At 40.8% G+C, this 15,384-nt stretch overlaps 1 protein-coding gene across 1 annotated transcript; it reads right to left on the reverse strand.

Moving 5' to 3' along the window:
* Positions 1–3,748: 3,748 nt before the first annotated feature.
* On the reverse strand, positions 3,749–15,015 carry LOC126355897 (adipokinetic prohormone type 3-like). Its single transcript, XM_050006406.1, has 3 exons — positions 14,950–15,015; positions 5,783–5,960; positions 3,749–4,009 (listed from the first exon to the last, which is right to left on the reverse strand). The coding sequence occupies exons 2-3, from the start codon at positions 5,957–5,959 to the stop codon at positions 3,953–3,955; spliced, it is 234 nt and encodes a 77-aa protein (XP_049862363.1). The 5' UTR covers position 5,960; positions 14,950–15,015; the 3' UTR covers positions 3,749–3,952.
* Positions 15,016–15,384: the final 369 nt, after the last annotated feature.

Below are 15,384 nucleotides of genomic sequence, written 5' to 3' on the forward strand. Positions count from 1 at the left end.
CGATGTGGTGCTAAGAAACATGGAAAACAAAACAGGAAAAAAAGGCAGTCCTTAAGGAAGCTACGTACCGTAAATAATCATGTTCGTATAGGTTACACGAAGTGCCTATGAAATACATTTACGCAGTTTCCACAACGCAAATAATATGTGATGTTTTCTTCGTTTTAACGGAGCTCTTGGCAGCGTTTTAAGGAATTGTGTTGCCACGGCAATGAAGCGGATAAGCGGAGTACCGTAGCCCTTTGTAGAATCCCACTTGCACGAAAAGTGGATTCTTAGTCCTGAATTATTACGCTAACTGGTTAAAGTTGTCACTTTTTCTTTTTGTCAATGTGTACTAGTGAATGTATGAATCTCTCACGGTAGAATCGTAATTGTACTTCCAAAATAGTACCTCTCTTAGAATGGCCACGTTATTCTTACTTGTGATCCGTATTGTTAGAAGTCAGTTTCCTCTTTCCTCTTTCGAACGTTTTGCTATTATTTCCACGAGTGTCTGTGAACATGTAAAATAACATGCTATAGGTAATAGTCATCAGCTCATCAGCAGCGTTAACCAATTTACAAATAAGTGTCCTACGCTTTGATATCGTATTTTACAACTGTGTTATACTTTCATGCATTTCTGGACACATATTGAAAGGAACTTCTTCCCTCCATTTCCAGCAATGAATCCGCCCCTGTACTTCGTCGGTGCAGTTAACTTTCACCTTGGATATATTTCATGCTTTACACCACCCGACTGCAGGGATGATGTTATATTTTTCTGTTGTGTTCAGCTGTTTGGTCTCGATCTTAAATCCCGAAAAACGTCGACAAAGTAACTGCCTCTTTGCATTGCTCAGTCTAACGACTTGGTTGACGCACTGAACGGCGCAAATAAGAGACCAATTGCACTTCATATTTTTAAAGGTATTCCAAGTCAGCTAAATGTGGGAACGAAATACAAACAAGTCCTCGTAGAACGTTTCTTATCACCCCTTTTTATCCACACAACCCCTCTTATTAGTAGGGGGTTCTTACTCCTACAGTATTTTTATACAAAAAGATAAGCCATGCATCTAAGAAATATTGTTGTAGCTGGTCACAATATTCCTCAGCAATGCTTCTGTGGCTCCCCTTTTTCATTTCATACCCTATGAATTTATATTTAATTTCTGTTGGAAGTGGCTAAGCTCTCTCATTATTATCAAATAGTGGAAGAGTATAGTCTGCTTAATTAGCACTCTGTTTTAAGAAAACGCATCTCAGTGTTTATGATGTTATATCTCCTTGCCCGCATCTCGTGGTCGTGCAGTAGCGTTCTCGCTTCTTACGCCCGGGTTCCCGGGTTCGATTCCCGGCGGGGTCAGTGATTTTCTCTGCCTCGTGATGGCTGGGTGTTGTGTGTTGTCCTTAGGTTAGTTAGGTTTAAGTAGTTCTAAATTCTAGAGGACCGATGACCATAGATGTTTAATCCCATAGTGCTCAGAGCCATTTGAACCATTTTTTGAACCATATCTCCTGAAATCTGTGACGTACGATGTATCGTTTTCCAGATACATTCAGTGGTGTACATGGGTACTGCCTGCAGAAGAGAAGTAGCAAAATATTAAAACGACAGTTTTACTATATAAACAGCTAAATGGTAGTAATCGATAAACCTATTTCATTTTGTCGCTTTGTAAGGGTGAGGTATCAGACACAGAAAAAATGTAGTAAATGTTTGATATAATAATTTACAAAGATATTGCAAGTAGCTAAGTGCTCTGTTTCTCAAGTACCGGGTGAGTGTAGTCTGGGCATTAGAGTGCGTTACGCTTGTTTTTCACTTCCCGTTCCGCTCCGTTGAGAGGAAGGTGTTCCTCACCTCCACAGTTCTTGTTTCCACATAACCAGTGATATTTGCACCAACTTTGGCTAACATGGATCCTGTAGTTTAACATGCTGATCCTACATACATACCTAGCTTCCGTTTCATGATATGTAGAGATTGGTATATCTAGAGAAGGTAAAATAGGTTTAAGCCAATATCTTTAACCGTTTAGGTATAAAGAATTAAGATATACCTTCCTGGCAGATTAAAATTGTGTGCATCAATATAAAGAATTAAGACATACCTTCCTGGCAGATTAAAATTGTGTGCATCAATGTTCTAAGTGCTCAGCGTGCCAGTACGGCCCACAAACAGACGTGGAACATGAACTTTATAGTAATTTAACACAATGTTTCCTTAAGTGAATTCGGCACTTGAACAAGAAACACAAGAGGACTCTACAGAGTTTGGAGAAATACGAGAGCAACAAAAATATTTTGGAGAATCAGTGACGGATTAGATTTACAAGAATTTAAATGATTTTTATTGCCTTTCCAAACTATACATTTTTAACACCAGTACGGTTCTGCATTCGATGAAACCAGTCCTTAAACAAAGACGGCAGTCTTCCACATGCGTTTCAGAAACATGTCTTTATAACGTTCCTCTGCTTCATTTGATACCAATTATGTTATATCACCGATTTTATCTTTAAGTCGTAGAAACAGAAAGAAACCACAAGGCCCTGGATCCAGACTGCATGTTGGAGAGTCCATAGTTCTCACCTTTAGGGCTTCCAGATATTCAGTTTCTAGTTCTGATGTATGCGACGATGCATTTCTTTCAACAAACGTTTTCAAATAATTGGTGTAAACGATCAACTATATAGTTACCGGCAGTAACGTTATGTCCCTCTTCTAAAGCTGTAGCAACAATAGGGCCTCTTTTAGAAAAAAAATCTAGCAACTATCTTCTTCCCAACACTGCGAATTCGTCCGACTTTTATAGACATATGTTCTGTTAGAAAGAAGACTTTACACGATGACTTGTTTATTCACATTCATAACAATAAATCACAGATTCATCACCAGTAACGTCATACTAAACTAAATATGAGGCTCCACCTTGGATTTTAGCTGAATTTTTCGGCACTAGTCAGTACGCTGTTCTTTTTCTCTGAGAGACACTTTATGTGAAATCCGTCGGCAACAGTGTTTTCTTACATCTAACTGTTGACGTAAAATGTTGTGCATTTGACTATTACCAGTGACCAATGTGGACTGAATAACTTCATAATCTATCCGTCAGTCATCTTCAGGCATTGCTCGAAAGGTGGCAGTATTTTCTACAGTAACTGCAATTCTTAGACATCGTTGACGAAATACATCACTAAGAAAATACCAGTCTCTTCTGAATTCCTTGCACCAGTTATAAATTGTAGCTTTAGAAAGGACTTATTCGTGAAATGCGTTTCCAAGTCGATCTTCACATTGCTTGCGTTTGAACAATTTAAATTCACAAAAGATCGTAGCCAGGAAAGAATTTTAGTGAAATCATCTTCTCAGTGCAATCAGAATCCTTAAGTAATGATAATTAACGAAGTATTAGATAAAGCTAATTAACTACATCGTAATCAACTCGTGAAACACTAGAAAGAAGCTTTAAAATATAGACTACTTTTAATTATCTTTGGAATCACGGCACTCCAAGAACTTTTTGTCTCATCCTTGTCAGAGAGACTGAATACATAAGAACACTGAACATAACAGAAAATATGGCTAAGTGTAAGTGAGAGCAGCAGTTAAAAATACTGTTTCTCTTTGGATTTATTACAGTATTTCAGTACACCATTATTTCACACAGAAAAATAATCAAAATATAAAGAGCATTTGGGTCACTTTTAACGTATGTGAAGAGAGCTTCCTTTTTTTAAAAATATGTTCGGTAGCCGAACATAATAGAAACTATGGATAAGTGTAAGTGAGAGCAGAAGTTGAAAAATATTGTTTCTCCGTCGATTTATTACAGTATTTCAATATTCCATTATTTCACACAGAATAATAATCAAAATATAAAGAAAACGTGGGACATTTTTGACGTATGTGAAGAGAGCTTCCTTTCTAAATACGTTCGGTTGCCAGAAGAGACTGGACGCATTCATGAGTTCGCCTGTGATGTGAGAATATGGCAGTCAACAAGCTTCTGCACCTCAGCCTGAAACAAAGGAAATCTGTAAAGAATGTGGATTTTGGATACACATCGACAATAAGTTATTAGAGACGGTATATTCATGAAAATGCGTTCATTCACGCAGATGTGGCTTCAAAGTCAACCTCTACGGTATTGTTTTGTAATGTACCATACGTTAACAGGTAACCGGAAATGTATACTTTATTACTTGCAAGTCACCTTACTTCTAGCTCTGTCTCTGCCAACAAACTGAAATCAGTAGAAAAGATAATGTATAAGTTAAACCATTATTTTAGTCAGTTGCCGAATAGTACAAATGATCATTCTGGAATCAGTGTATTCACATAAGCAAAAATGATATACAGTCTACACAAACAATGATAAAGCATTTGTTGAATATCTCTTCGACTGTAAGTCGACTAAAGACATAATGATGAGACTACTCTTTCCTAAAAACTTTTGAGGCCAGTGACTTCTCTGTAATCTAAATTTATTACTTCGCTGTACTGGGTACATTTTTTACTCTTATCCCTAATAAAATGTCACGTAATGACGGGTTCATTACGTATCAAGAGAGCATTTACGCTAAATTTAGTTTTGATGTTAGTTCGACGACACAATTCAACGAGAAAAATCCCAAAAGATTCATCACATGCGAGCTACATTTTTAAACGTTAATGCGTAGCCGTATTATGATACTGAATCTGTCTGGATTTCAAATAATGATATTCTAATATGTCTTGTTAACAGAAAGGAAGAATTCTTGGAACCTTTTATCAGTTAGATTACACGTACGAAGATCATCCAATGCCAAATAAAGCGGTATAAATACGATACGTTAAACTCATTATTGCTCTGTGTTTGCTTGCAACAATCAACTACCAGTTCGATATTCGTGAACATCTTCTACAGGCCGGCGTAATCACTCTTCTTTCATGTAAATCTAGCTGTGTATCAGTACTTCGTAATTTTTTACTAGTTTTCCCTCTGAGAAGACTATCCCTGACAATCAGTTTCATATTTCAGACACATTAAACCTGGCATTTTGAATTTAAGAGTAAGTAGTCATATACTATTATATTGTTCAACAGCCTTCAGTTACAGCAGTAAAAGTTAGTTGATATTCACATCATGAGTGTCTTTCCTCGTGTATCCAGGTGAGGAGCTACTATGAAAAACCTCTCGTGAGAGTATAGTTTTGTACAGAACTTACATCGTTCTCTAATTTAGCTTCTAGTATTTCACGATCATGCCCTTAGTTTTCTGTTTAAACAACTAGTATGATGATTAATTACTAGGAAGCATAACCGAGTCTAATAAGTACATCAAAAGATACTTTGCATCGATTTGAACTCTTTTTTAGTTTCTCGTTGATGAAATTTTAGCTAAAATTTATCGAGGTGTAATTCATCGTTGGAAATGTAGTGTACATTTCTGCTACTTTTGTTTATAAATGTTTGTATATTTTGTTTACTTTTAGAGCACACAATCTGCCCCTTTGCTGTTACATACAAGAATACGTCTGCTGCTTTAAGAACATCATGAAACTCGGTCTGATGTACCCTTACTTGACACATTCTGGTCTTCTATACATAAGCTGAAGGTGAAGTTAAAAAATGATGACCATAAATTTTTCTAAATTTTTAACTTATATATTCCTCAATATTTTTCTCGCATTTCCGGATTTTCTGATTCACAAGCATCAGTCGTGTGGCGCCGCATTATGTCACTCCGCAGTTACATGAGGCCATATACTGAGCCTTGCGGGAACACGCGTGGTGCTGCTCGCTGACTGACCTGCGCGGCGCTTAAGATGCTGAGGAGTGCCTCGGGCGAGGAGCTGACGCAGTCGTGGGAGCTGGCGCTGCCAAGGGCCCTTTTGCCCCACCACGGCGTGAAGTTGACCTGCGCCCGGGATGCCGCCACAGCCACGAGCACGAAAACCGCCAGCAGGCACACTGTGCGAGTCCTCATCCTGAAAGCAAAGGTCTCATCATCGACACGAACAGGGCATTTTTGAATATAAAATAGTTTAATGCTTAGCAGGCTACAAAAAGAATAAGAATAAAATTTCAGGATAAAAGAGCAGTCTTGAAGCAATTCCATACGAGTGAGTTGAGATATTATACAATACTTAGTCATGTTTTCGGTGCGCCATAACTGATCCACTGAATTTCCGGTGTTCAGTAGCATAAACCCTATTTATTCCCCTAATATTTCGGCAGTATGCATTTCGGCCATATTCAGAATGAGCGGAGAGACTTGAGCTACAGTACTCGCTCCGTCCCTTGAAATCCACGGACCGCGCCACTGTGCGTCTGGACAGTGATACATAGGCGCCAGAGATGATAATAGGCGGCAAAGAAGCACCGACGTAAGGACGATGTCACTACGTGTAGTTCTGAACTATGCACCGCCGCGTTAGATGCCCCAGTTCAACTGTTCAACTGTGTGTGAAATGTGATGGGAGTGAACTGCTAAGGTCATCAGTCCCTAAGCTAACACACTACTTAACCTAAATTATCCTAAGGACAAACACACACACCCATGCCCGAGGAAGGACTCGAACCTCCGCCGGGACCAGGCGCACAATCCATGACTGCAGAGCCTTAAGCCGCTTGGTAATCCCGCGCGGCTAGATGCCCCAGTATATTGGCAGAGTGTTGCCTGCATGGAGATTGACTCTCTTTGGTTCGTAATTTCTGTCGTGTCCACGTGACAATTGTTTTAAGCACTAAATATATATTTAATTGTTTACGATACTGAGATAGTGTGAGGAAGACTTTTGCAAACTTTTCGGTCTTAATTGCTCATTTGGTCATGTGAGACGAAGCTATTTCCCTTGTAAATGTAACTTTCTCACAGATTATACATTTTAAATGAACATGAAGAGGAGTATTTGATTTGGAAAGGATGCTGTCGTAATCCTTTTAAATCCAATGTTACTGCATTTGAGACAATAGCTGATCAACCTAGAACTCCGTAAACATTGCTCGTTTGCTTGTAGATGAAGTGTTAGAAGATGCAACTCAGACGCAGACTTTGAGTAAGCAGAAACAACTGATAAGGACTTTAATGATCTACAAATGATTAAAGCACACAGGTTTCACGAAGTTACATTTTCGGAAGCTTGAAGTCAATAAAATCTTTGATTAGGAAAGCAGTCTGAATGTATTACCAAAGAATGTAATCGCTTAAACCAATGAAGCATATCAGCGCAGGGAGACATCATTTTATTAATTCAATATACATTGCAACGAAGCTCCTGCTGAAATGTGTTCAGTGTTGTTGGATTTCAGTTCGGAAATTTTGTATGACACTCTGCACGAACTCTGTGTGTTCTGTGTCTCTTGTCCCAGGAGCAGTAAAAACACCTGAGAGTGATGTTGTGAGGCAACTGAGATGCGGACGTTGGATTAAAGTTTTTGACGTCTTGGCAACTCTCCTTATTTAAATCAGCATGCAAAGAATTATGCCTAAACTTGATCTGTGGCTTCTGTGCTGGTACATCAATTTATCTTTATGAAATGTACTGCGGAAACGTCTCTGCTGTCGCGGGCGGCCATGAGTTTTCCAGGTTGAAATCGCAATCCCTATTAATTAAATTCTTTGCCAGTTGAGTTTCAAGTGTTTGTTTTACCACCGTGACCAAAAAACCATAAACTTTTCGATATCGTGTAGAGTGACAGGTGTCGATACAGTGCTCCGCCACACCCGACTTATTGGGTTGTAAGAGCACCTTTTGTGGACTAAACGAGTCATCTTCGCGATGTACGAAAGACAGCACTCGCAAGGTAACTTCTAAGCGCAAGCCTTGTGGAGGATCAGGTAATGTTTGATGGAGACCAGAAGCGCAGAGGACCGAAAATTACTTCATCTTTAAGCTTGGTGACAATCCGCCATATTTTTAACTATAGGCTTCTCAGTTATGGGAGTGCTGCGTTGCCAGTCGCCACTCACGTACCTTCCTACGCATGACTCGGTTCTGATGCCGTTCAGTGTAACCACCGACTACGGTTTTAGCGCGCTGTTTGTCTATAACTCGAAGTGAATGATGAGCAGTGGCACTAAGGAAGTAAACTTTCAGTTATGGAAATGGAAACGAGCGCTTGGCGTCACTGGCTGGGAGGCCCCTTGGGGGGCAGGTCCGGCCGCCTTGGTTCAGGTCTTATTACATTCGACGCCACATTGGGTGACCTGCACGCCAGATGGGGATGAAATGATGATGGAGACTACACAACACCCAGTCCCTGAGCGGAGAAAATCTCCGACCCAGCCGGGAATCGAACCCGGGCCCGTAGGACGGCAATCCGTCACGCAGACTACTCAGCTATCGGGGCGGACATTTTCAGCTATGAATTGTTAGATGGCATCTTTATCAATTGAATATACGACTTCAATTGACGCGAAACTTGTCTTGACTTTTAATACAAGGTATTTTAATCCACTGCGCATCGTTTCACTCATAATATGGAAATTTATCTGCATTTTCCCGCAATTTAAAATAACATGCTACTGGAGGAAAGAAATGGACTTAAATCTCTCTGAGTCTTCATCATCGTTCTTGATGTACTCTTCACGACTTACTCACAGCGCCTTACCTGTGTGCTTCAAACTCCATTTGTGTGTAGATGTTCGTCCTGCAGACTACTCTCCTTAGTTACGCTATATGCTTTATGAACCAAAGCTCCAGCAACACTGATCCCCTGCGAATGTTGGTGCCAGCTATTAACAAATACATATACGTCTGTATAGTAGGCTTCCGAGAAAACGCGTGTTGGAGGGTGTCGTCATCTTTACGACGAACAAAAAAAAAAAAAAAAAATCCAACAATGGAAGGCATCTCTCCTTTCTGATTTACATCACAAACAGAATTTTTACGTGTCCGTAATTTAGATGGTTTAAAATTCCATTAATTAATCCCGCCATTGGGTCACATTACAAACGTGCTGCCCACACATTTAACAGGATGGAGAGCGTTGCTGTAGCCAAGTCTGCTGGCTCACTCCGAATAAAGCCGAAAGGTATACGGCCCAAATATCAGTATATCTTATTTGGCTGCAGCCTCTAAATTTAATGAGTCAGTAATAAAATACATTCTTAATACATCTAAAAAATTTCTCTACGCTTCTGGAACTATGCTGTAATTATTCCAGTACTTATTACACGGTGAGACAGATATGACATAAAGAGTTATAGCAATGTCCGTCTCTCCATAGTTACTAGTACTGTCGCCAACTGCATAGAAAATACAACAATTTTAATCAGCTCAAAAAATCTGTCACCTGGGATGAAAGTAGCATAATGGACCACGTGTGATTGTGAATCACGTGAGACAAAAAAAATAAAAATAAGTTAATAAAAATAAAAGTGAAATGAAATAGAGGCGAAGAAAATTAAACGGGACAATGAGAGTAAATGACGTCTTTGACTGCGGTTCATCAAATCTGTCAAAACTTTTACCTCATTTTAAATTAACTAATCCCAGAATGTGAGCATCTGTTTCTATCTATGATAGATAATAGAATATATAGCCTGCACTACAGATGCCACTACACTGGATAGGAATACTGTAATTTGAAGAGGAATAAGGTAAGGAGATTGTATTTCCATTCTCAGAAATATTGAAGGAAGTTTAGGTATCGATAATTGGGAAACAAACAAGGACTACAACACACGTTAATTGCCTTCATTGGCAGACGTCAACAAACTGTTTGTCTCCAGTGTAGATAAACTAATAGGGAATTTCATGGAACAACTTGGAAAGCAGCCCTGAAAGTCAAACTATGAGTAAACAATATTAATTCGATTTATCTCAATCTGTTCGAATAAAACCCGCTGCAAAAGGACACAAACAGACCAAAAACTCTAAATTCGTCCAAAGGAGTGTTTTTTTAAGAATCTTTCTTCGAGGGTAAGTTTGCTTCCTTGGGTTTGCAAATGAAGTTAACAGAAACAAGTCTAGAATGAGATTTTCACTCTGCAGCGGAGTGTGCGCTGATATGAAACTTCCTGGCAGATTAAAACTGTGTGCCCGACCGAGACTCGAACTCGGGACCTTTGCCTTTCGCGGGCAAGCGCTCTACCATCTGAGCGACCGAAGCACGACTCACGCCCGGTACTCACAGCTTTACTTCTGCCAGTATCCGTCTCCTAGCTTCCAAACTTTACAGAAGCTCTCCTGCGAAACTTGCAGAACTAGCACTCCTGAAAGAAAGGATATTGTGGAGACATGGCTTAGCCACAGCCTGGGGGATGTTTCCAGAATGAGATTTTCACTCTGCAGCGGAGTGTGCGCTGATATGAAACTTCCTGGCAGATTAAAACTGTGTGCCCGACCGAGACTCGAACTCGGGACCTTTGCCTTTCGCGGGCAAGCGCTCTACCATCTGAGCGACCGAAGCACGACTCACGCCCGCTACTCACAGCTTTACTTCTGCCAGTATCCGTCTCCTACCTTCCAAACTTTACAGAAGCTCTCCTGCGAAACTTGCAGAACTAGCACTCCTGAAAGAAAGGATATTGTGGAGACATGGCTTAGCCACAGCCTGGGGGATGTTTCCAGAATGAGATTTTCACTCTGCAGCGGAGTGTGCGCTGATATGAAACTTCCTGGTAGATTAAAACTGTGTGTCCGACCGAGACTCGAACTCGGGACCTTTGCCTTTCGCGGGCAAGCGCTCTACCATCTGAGCTACCGAAGCACGACACACGCTCGGTACTCACAGCTTTACTTCTGCCAGTATCCGTCTCCTACCTTCCAAACTTTACAGAAGCTCTCCTGCGAAACTTGCAGAACTAGCACTCCTGAAAGAAAGGATATTGTGGAGACATGGCTTAGCCACAGCCTGGGGGATGTTTCCAGAATGAGATTTTCACTCTGCAGCGGAGTGTGCGCTGATATGAAACTTCCTGGCAGGTTAAAACTGTGTGCCCGACCGAGACTCGAACTCGGGACCTTTGCTTTTCGCGGGCAAGCGCTCTACCATCTGAGCTACCGAAGCACGACTCCCGCCCGGTACACACAGCTTTACTTCTGCCAGTATCCGTCTCCTACCTTCCAAACTTTACAGAAGCTCTCCTGCGAAACTTGCAGAACTAGCACTCCTGAAAGAAAGGATATTGTGGAGACATGGCTTAGCCACAGCCTGGGGGATGTTTCCAGAATGAGATTTTCACTCTGCAGCGGAGTGTGCGCTGATATGAAACTTCCTGGCCCGCGAAAGGCAAAGGTCCCGAGTTCGAGTCTCGGTCGGGCACACAGTTTTAATCTGCCAGGAAGTTTCATATCAGCGCACACTCCGCTGCAGAGTGAAAATCTCATTCTGGAAACATCCCCCAGGCTGTGGCTAAGCCATGTCTCCACAATATCCTTTCTTTCAGGAGTGCTAGTTCTGCAAGTTTCGCAGGAGAGCTTCTGTAAAGTTTGGAAGGTAGGAGACGGATACTGGCAGAAGTAAAGCTGTGAGTAGCGGGCGTGAGTCGTGCTTCGGTAGCTCAGATGGTAGAGCGCTTGCCCGCGAAAGGCAAAGGTCCCGAGTTCGAGTCTCGGTCGGGCACACAGTTTTAATCTGCCAGGAAGTTTCATATCAGCGCACACTCCGCTGCAGAGTGAAAATCTCATTCTGGAAACATCCCCCAGGCTGTGACTAAGCCATGTCTCCACAATATCCTTTTTTTCAGGAGTGCTAGTTCTGCAAGTTTCGCTGGAGAGCTTCTGTAAAGTTTGGAAGGTAGGAGACGGATACTGGCAGAAGTAAAGCTGTGAGTACAGGGCGTGAGTCGTGCTTCGGTAGCTCAGATGGTAGAGCGCTTGCCCGCGAAAGGTAAAGGTCCCGAGTTCGAGTCTCGGTCGGGCACACAGTTTTAATCTGCCAGGAAGTTTCAGAAACAAGTCTGTTGATCAGTTAAAGTACCTGGGAAGTTGACACTATTTTTATAATCAAATACCAATAGATGTAAGCGAAACAATTTATGATGGTTCCAGTGGTCCATAAGCCCTCAGAGATACGTTCAGGTCTAAAGCAATATCACAATGTGCGAAAATCAAGATCTTCAATGGCGTTATACTCCACCTTACGATTCAGTAATCTGGTTAAAACTAAAAACAAGACATAAAATCTCCTAACATTTGAAACAAAGACAATAATTTGGCCTGGTGAGAGACGGGGATACATTGTGAGACAGAAAGAATAATTAAAATTACGAAATCATAAACCATTCCCACGTTTTACTATATCATCACTCTAGTGGGCAAGTCACGTAACCCGTATGCCAGAGACCCGATTTCCTAAGGAAGCTTTCATCTCCCTGAGTAGGCCAAGGAACAGACGGAAAGGCGACGTAAATAAAGATGCAGAAGCTCTGACTGCAGTCAACTTGGAGGGAAAAGCAACAAACAAAGTGCAGTGAAGAGTTATTGTTGATGCAGCACATGGTCTGCTGGGCCGGTGACCGCCGGATAAGTGGAAGAAGGTACTAAGTAGGGCTGAAAGTATGTTCCGTATCCAGATTAATAGACAGTTGGGGCCAATCTTGAAGTCTAATGACATTCTAAATAAAATGCCAGGACAAACTGGAATGAAATCGTTCTGTGTTATCTCAAGACATACAACCGTTGGATAATGCTTCGAGTGCCGAAATCCTGCTTTTAAAATAAATATTAAAGTGCAAATGGTGCTGGAATTTTATTCAAGATAAGTGCTATAGTTGAGGCATCTGCATCAACATGCTCCAAATAATGGACAAGAAATTTTCCGATGACATTGTTTGTATTCATCTATTGAAATCCATTACTTTAGAGTAATTTTTTTTGTCGATCGGCTGCAAGCCTTTGAACCAAGCGCGGATTCTCTGATTCCTGAGTAACGCAGCTGTTTGAAGATGGCGTGAATTTCCGGCATATATGATGCATGAAGACTGTTCTATTTAGGCACGGTTGCATATGGGAATAGCATTTTGATCTGCTTTTTAATTATGGAATGTTCATATAGAAGTTGAAGACGATGACCTTTTCAACTATAGATAGATGAAATACATTTAACTGTAGACAAGACTGCTTTTGAAATAATTGAAAATAAGTTTTCTTACATCTACTAATCATCGTTATACAGAAGTACACTTTTTTCTTCTTTCAACGCTACAGCCACGCCGAGTGGTTGCGCGGTTTGAGGCGCTATGTCACGGATTGCACGGCCCCTCCCGCCGGGGGTCGACTTCTCCCTCCGGCATGGATACGTGTGCTGTTCTTAGCATAAGTTGTTTAAATTAGTGTGTAAGTCCAGGGATCGATGACCTCAGCAGTTTGGTCCCTTACGAATTCACACACATTTGGACATTCAACCATAATACTATGTTTCTTTGCCCCAAAGACACAGAATCTCTTAGGGATAAATTCAGTTATATACCGCTTTCTTAGCGAAAGAACGAATTAAACCATATGTAAGACTTAAAGACGAAAAGGAATGAGAATAATCTCTTAAAAGTACAAGAAAGGAAATGGTTTCTGATCTCCGACATTAAAAGAAGAGCTCGCTGGCGTTCGTTGGTGTAGACAAAGAACATAAATGAATTGAGATGGATAATTCCCTCTTTGAGTTCTTGTGGAACCACAACGTCGAACTCCTCTGTCGTGGTCATCACGGGGAATTTGTTGGCATCCTCAGGTGACAGAACACACAGCCAGAAACAATTACAAAAAGGTGAGTTACAATGCAGAGCTTATGCAAGAAGTAAAAGAGGAAAATGAAGTGACATAAATGCCCACATGATTTATGCGTTTATAGGAAAACACCGTTAAAATACTGAGGTGATATAGACAAGTCTGTCGATGGGAAACGGCTTATTAATTTGGGATGCTATTGAAAGAGAGAACAAGGAATCTGCAGTAGCTTGATCTTCCTATTAGCGTTATATCGAAGTACGTTGTAGACAAATGCTAATGTAAAAATTATCAATGTATTTGGGAAACAAACCTAATAGTTTCAACCATTAAAAATTTCAAATTTAAAATAATACTAGGCAACATAGGATAAATGTTTCTTCAGAGCCACAATACTGACAATTTTCTGACATGTTATATATTCCAGAGATTCACTATCAAAGAAAGTTATTCTTGTTATAGTGTAGGTTGAAGGAAAACAGAAAATCCAAGGAACGTTTTAGTTAAATGTACCTGGATGAAGTTCTGATGGAGACATTAGCAAGAGCGTGGCCCATCCATCACCTAGTGTCAGAAAACACTTGATGGATGGTACCATCACACGCGTAATATAGCACGTAATTTTTACGGTAGTGAAATATCACAAGAACGCATAGAAACAGGCTATACTTAACTATTTAAATATTGTTTATAATTTATTGCCAGTCAATATACAGAAACAACAACTTTAAGCGGACGTGTGCAATTCGTTTTTGGCTATCAGGAGCCCACTGGTGTCACGAATATAAACCGTATAAAGTTTTCACAAAGAACGGATAAATGTGATACATATGAAGCTAATATTTTCGATTCAGAAAACGTTTCGGCCTGTCACGTTAAGTTTACAATGCAGAGTAAGTGAATGTGCACGGTATCAAAATTCTTAACCATATTTCGATACTACATGTCTGAAGAGAGGCTCAGACATCATAGAAGCTCTAATTGTGTCTCGTCGTACGTAGGCAGCGGACGATGGATATGATAGCAGTGCCATAAAAAAGATACAACAGCTTTCAATTAGTATGTTTGTGGACATTTATGGGGATTGTCTCTAATCGCGAAAATTGGAATTATTAGACTGTTATTACTTTGCACCATTGCTGCTGCCTTTTTTATATTCGTCATTGATTGTGTTAGATATTCATGACGGACTGGTACACATATGAAAACGTCAGAAACAGGAAACAAACCTTAGACTAGAAGCTTCAGAACTGAAAGTACTAGAAGCAAACGTAGAGAAGCCACCAATATGATATTTAGTTACCTGTTGTTTGGGTATTCACGGCGTAACCGTCCAAAAAGCAACCTCGGAAATTCGTTCCTGCTTCGAGCTAAGGAACACCTCTGACTCTCTGCCGTCTGTGACCCCTTTATATAGGGCAGTTTTTTTGTCGTCAGCCAACGTCAGCTAACGCGTAACTTCCGGAAACAGCAACGCCCAAGCTACAGACTCCAAATACGCCAGCGCAAGAAAGCAACTGATTGGCTTCCAGCTAATCGAGTTTCGCGGGAAAGCAATCTGGTCGGATGCAGTGTGCCCGATTGCTCGAGGGCAGCAGCCAATACCCATAATGTGACAAATGCCTTGACAAAGGGCGTAACGGGGCGACTGTGATTGGTTTCTGTTTTTGAAATAGGTACAGCTACGTTCTCCCATACCAAATTGTACTTCATTTGATGTATAGCATTGCACTCTACA

The sequence above is a fragment of the Schistocerca gregaria genome, chromosome 3 (genome assembly GCF_023897955.1).
Source record: "Schistocerca gregaria isolate iqSchGreg1 chromosome 3, iqSchGreg1.2, whole genome shotgun sequence".
NCBI lineage: Eukaryota > Metazoa > Arthropoda > Insecta > Orthoptera > Acrididae > Schistocerca > Schistocerca gregaria.

Excerpts from the sequence above, each read along its gene's own strand:
- LOC126355897 (XM_050006406.1), bottom strand. The coding sequence starts at position 5,959 with ATGAGGACTCGCACAGTGTGCCTGCTGGCGGTTTTCGTGCTCGTGGCT. Across the intron at positions 4,010-5,782 it reads GCATCTTAAGCGCCGCGCAG|GCTGAGGTGCAGAAGCTTGT; the intron begins GTCAGTCAGCGA and ends CCTTTGTTTCAG.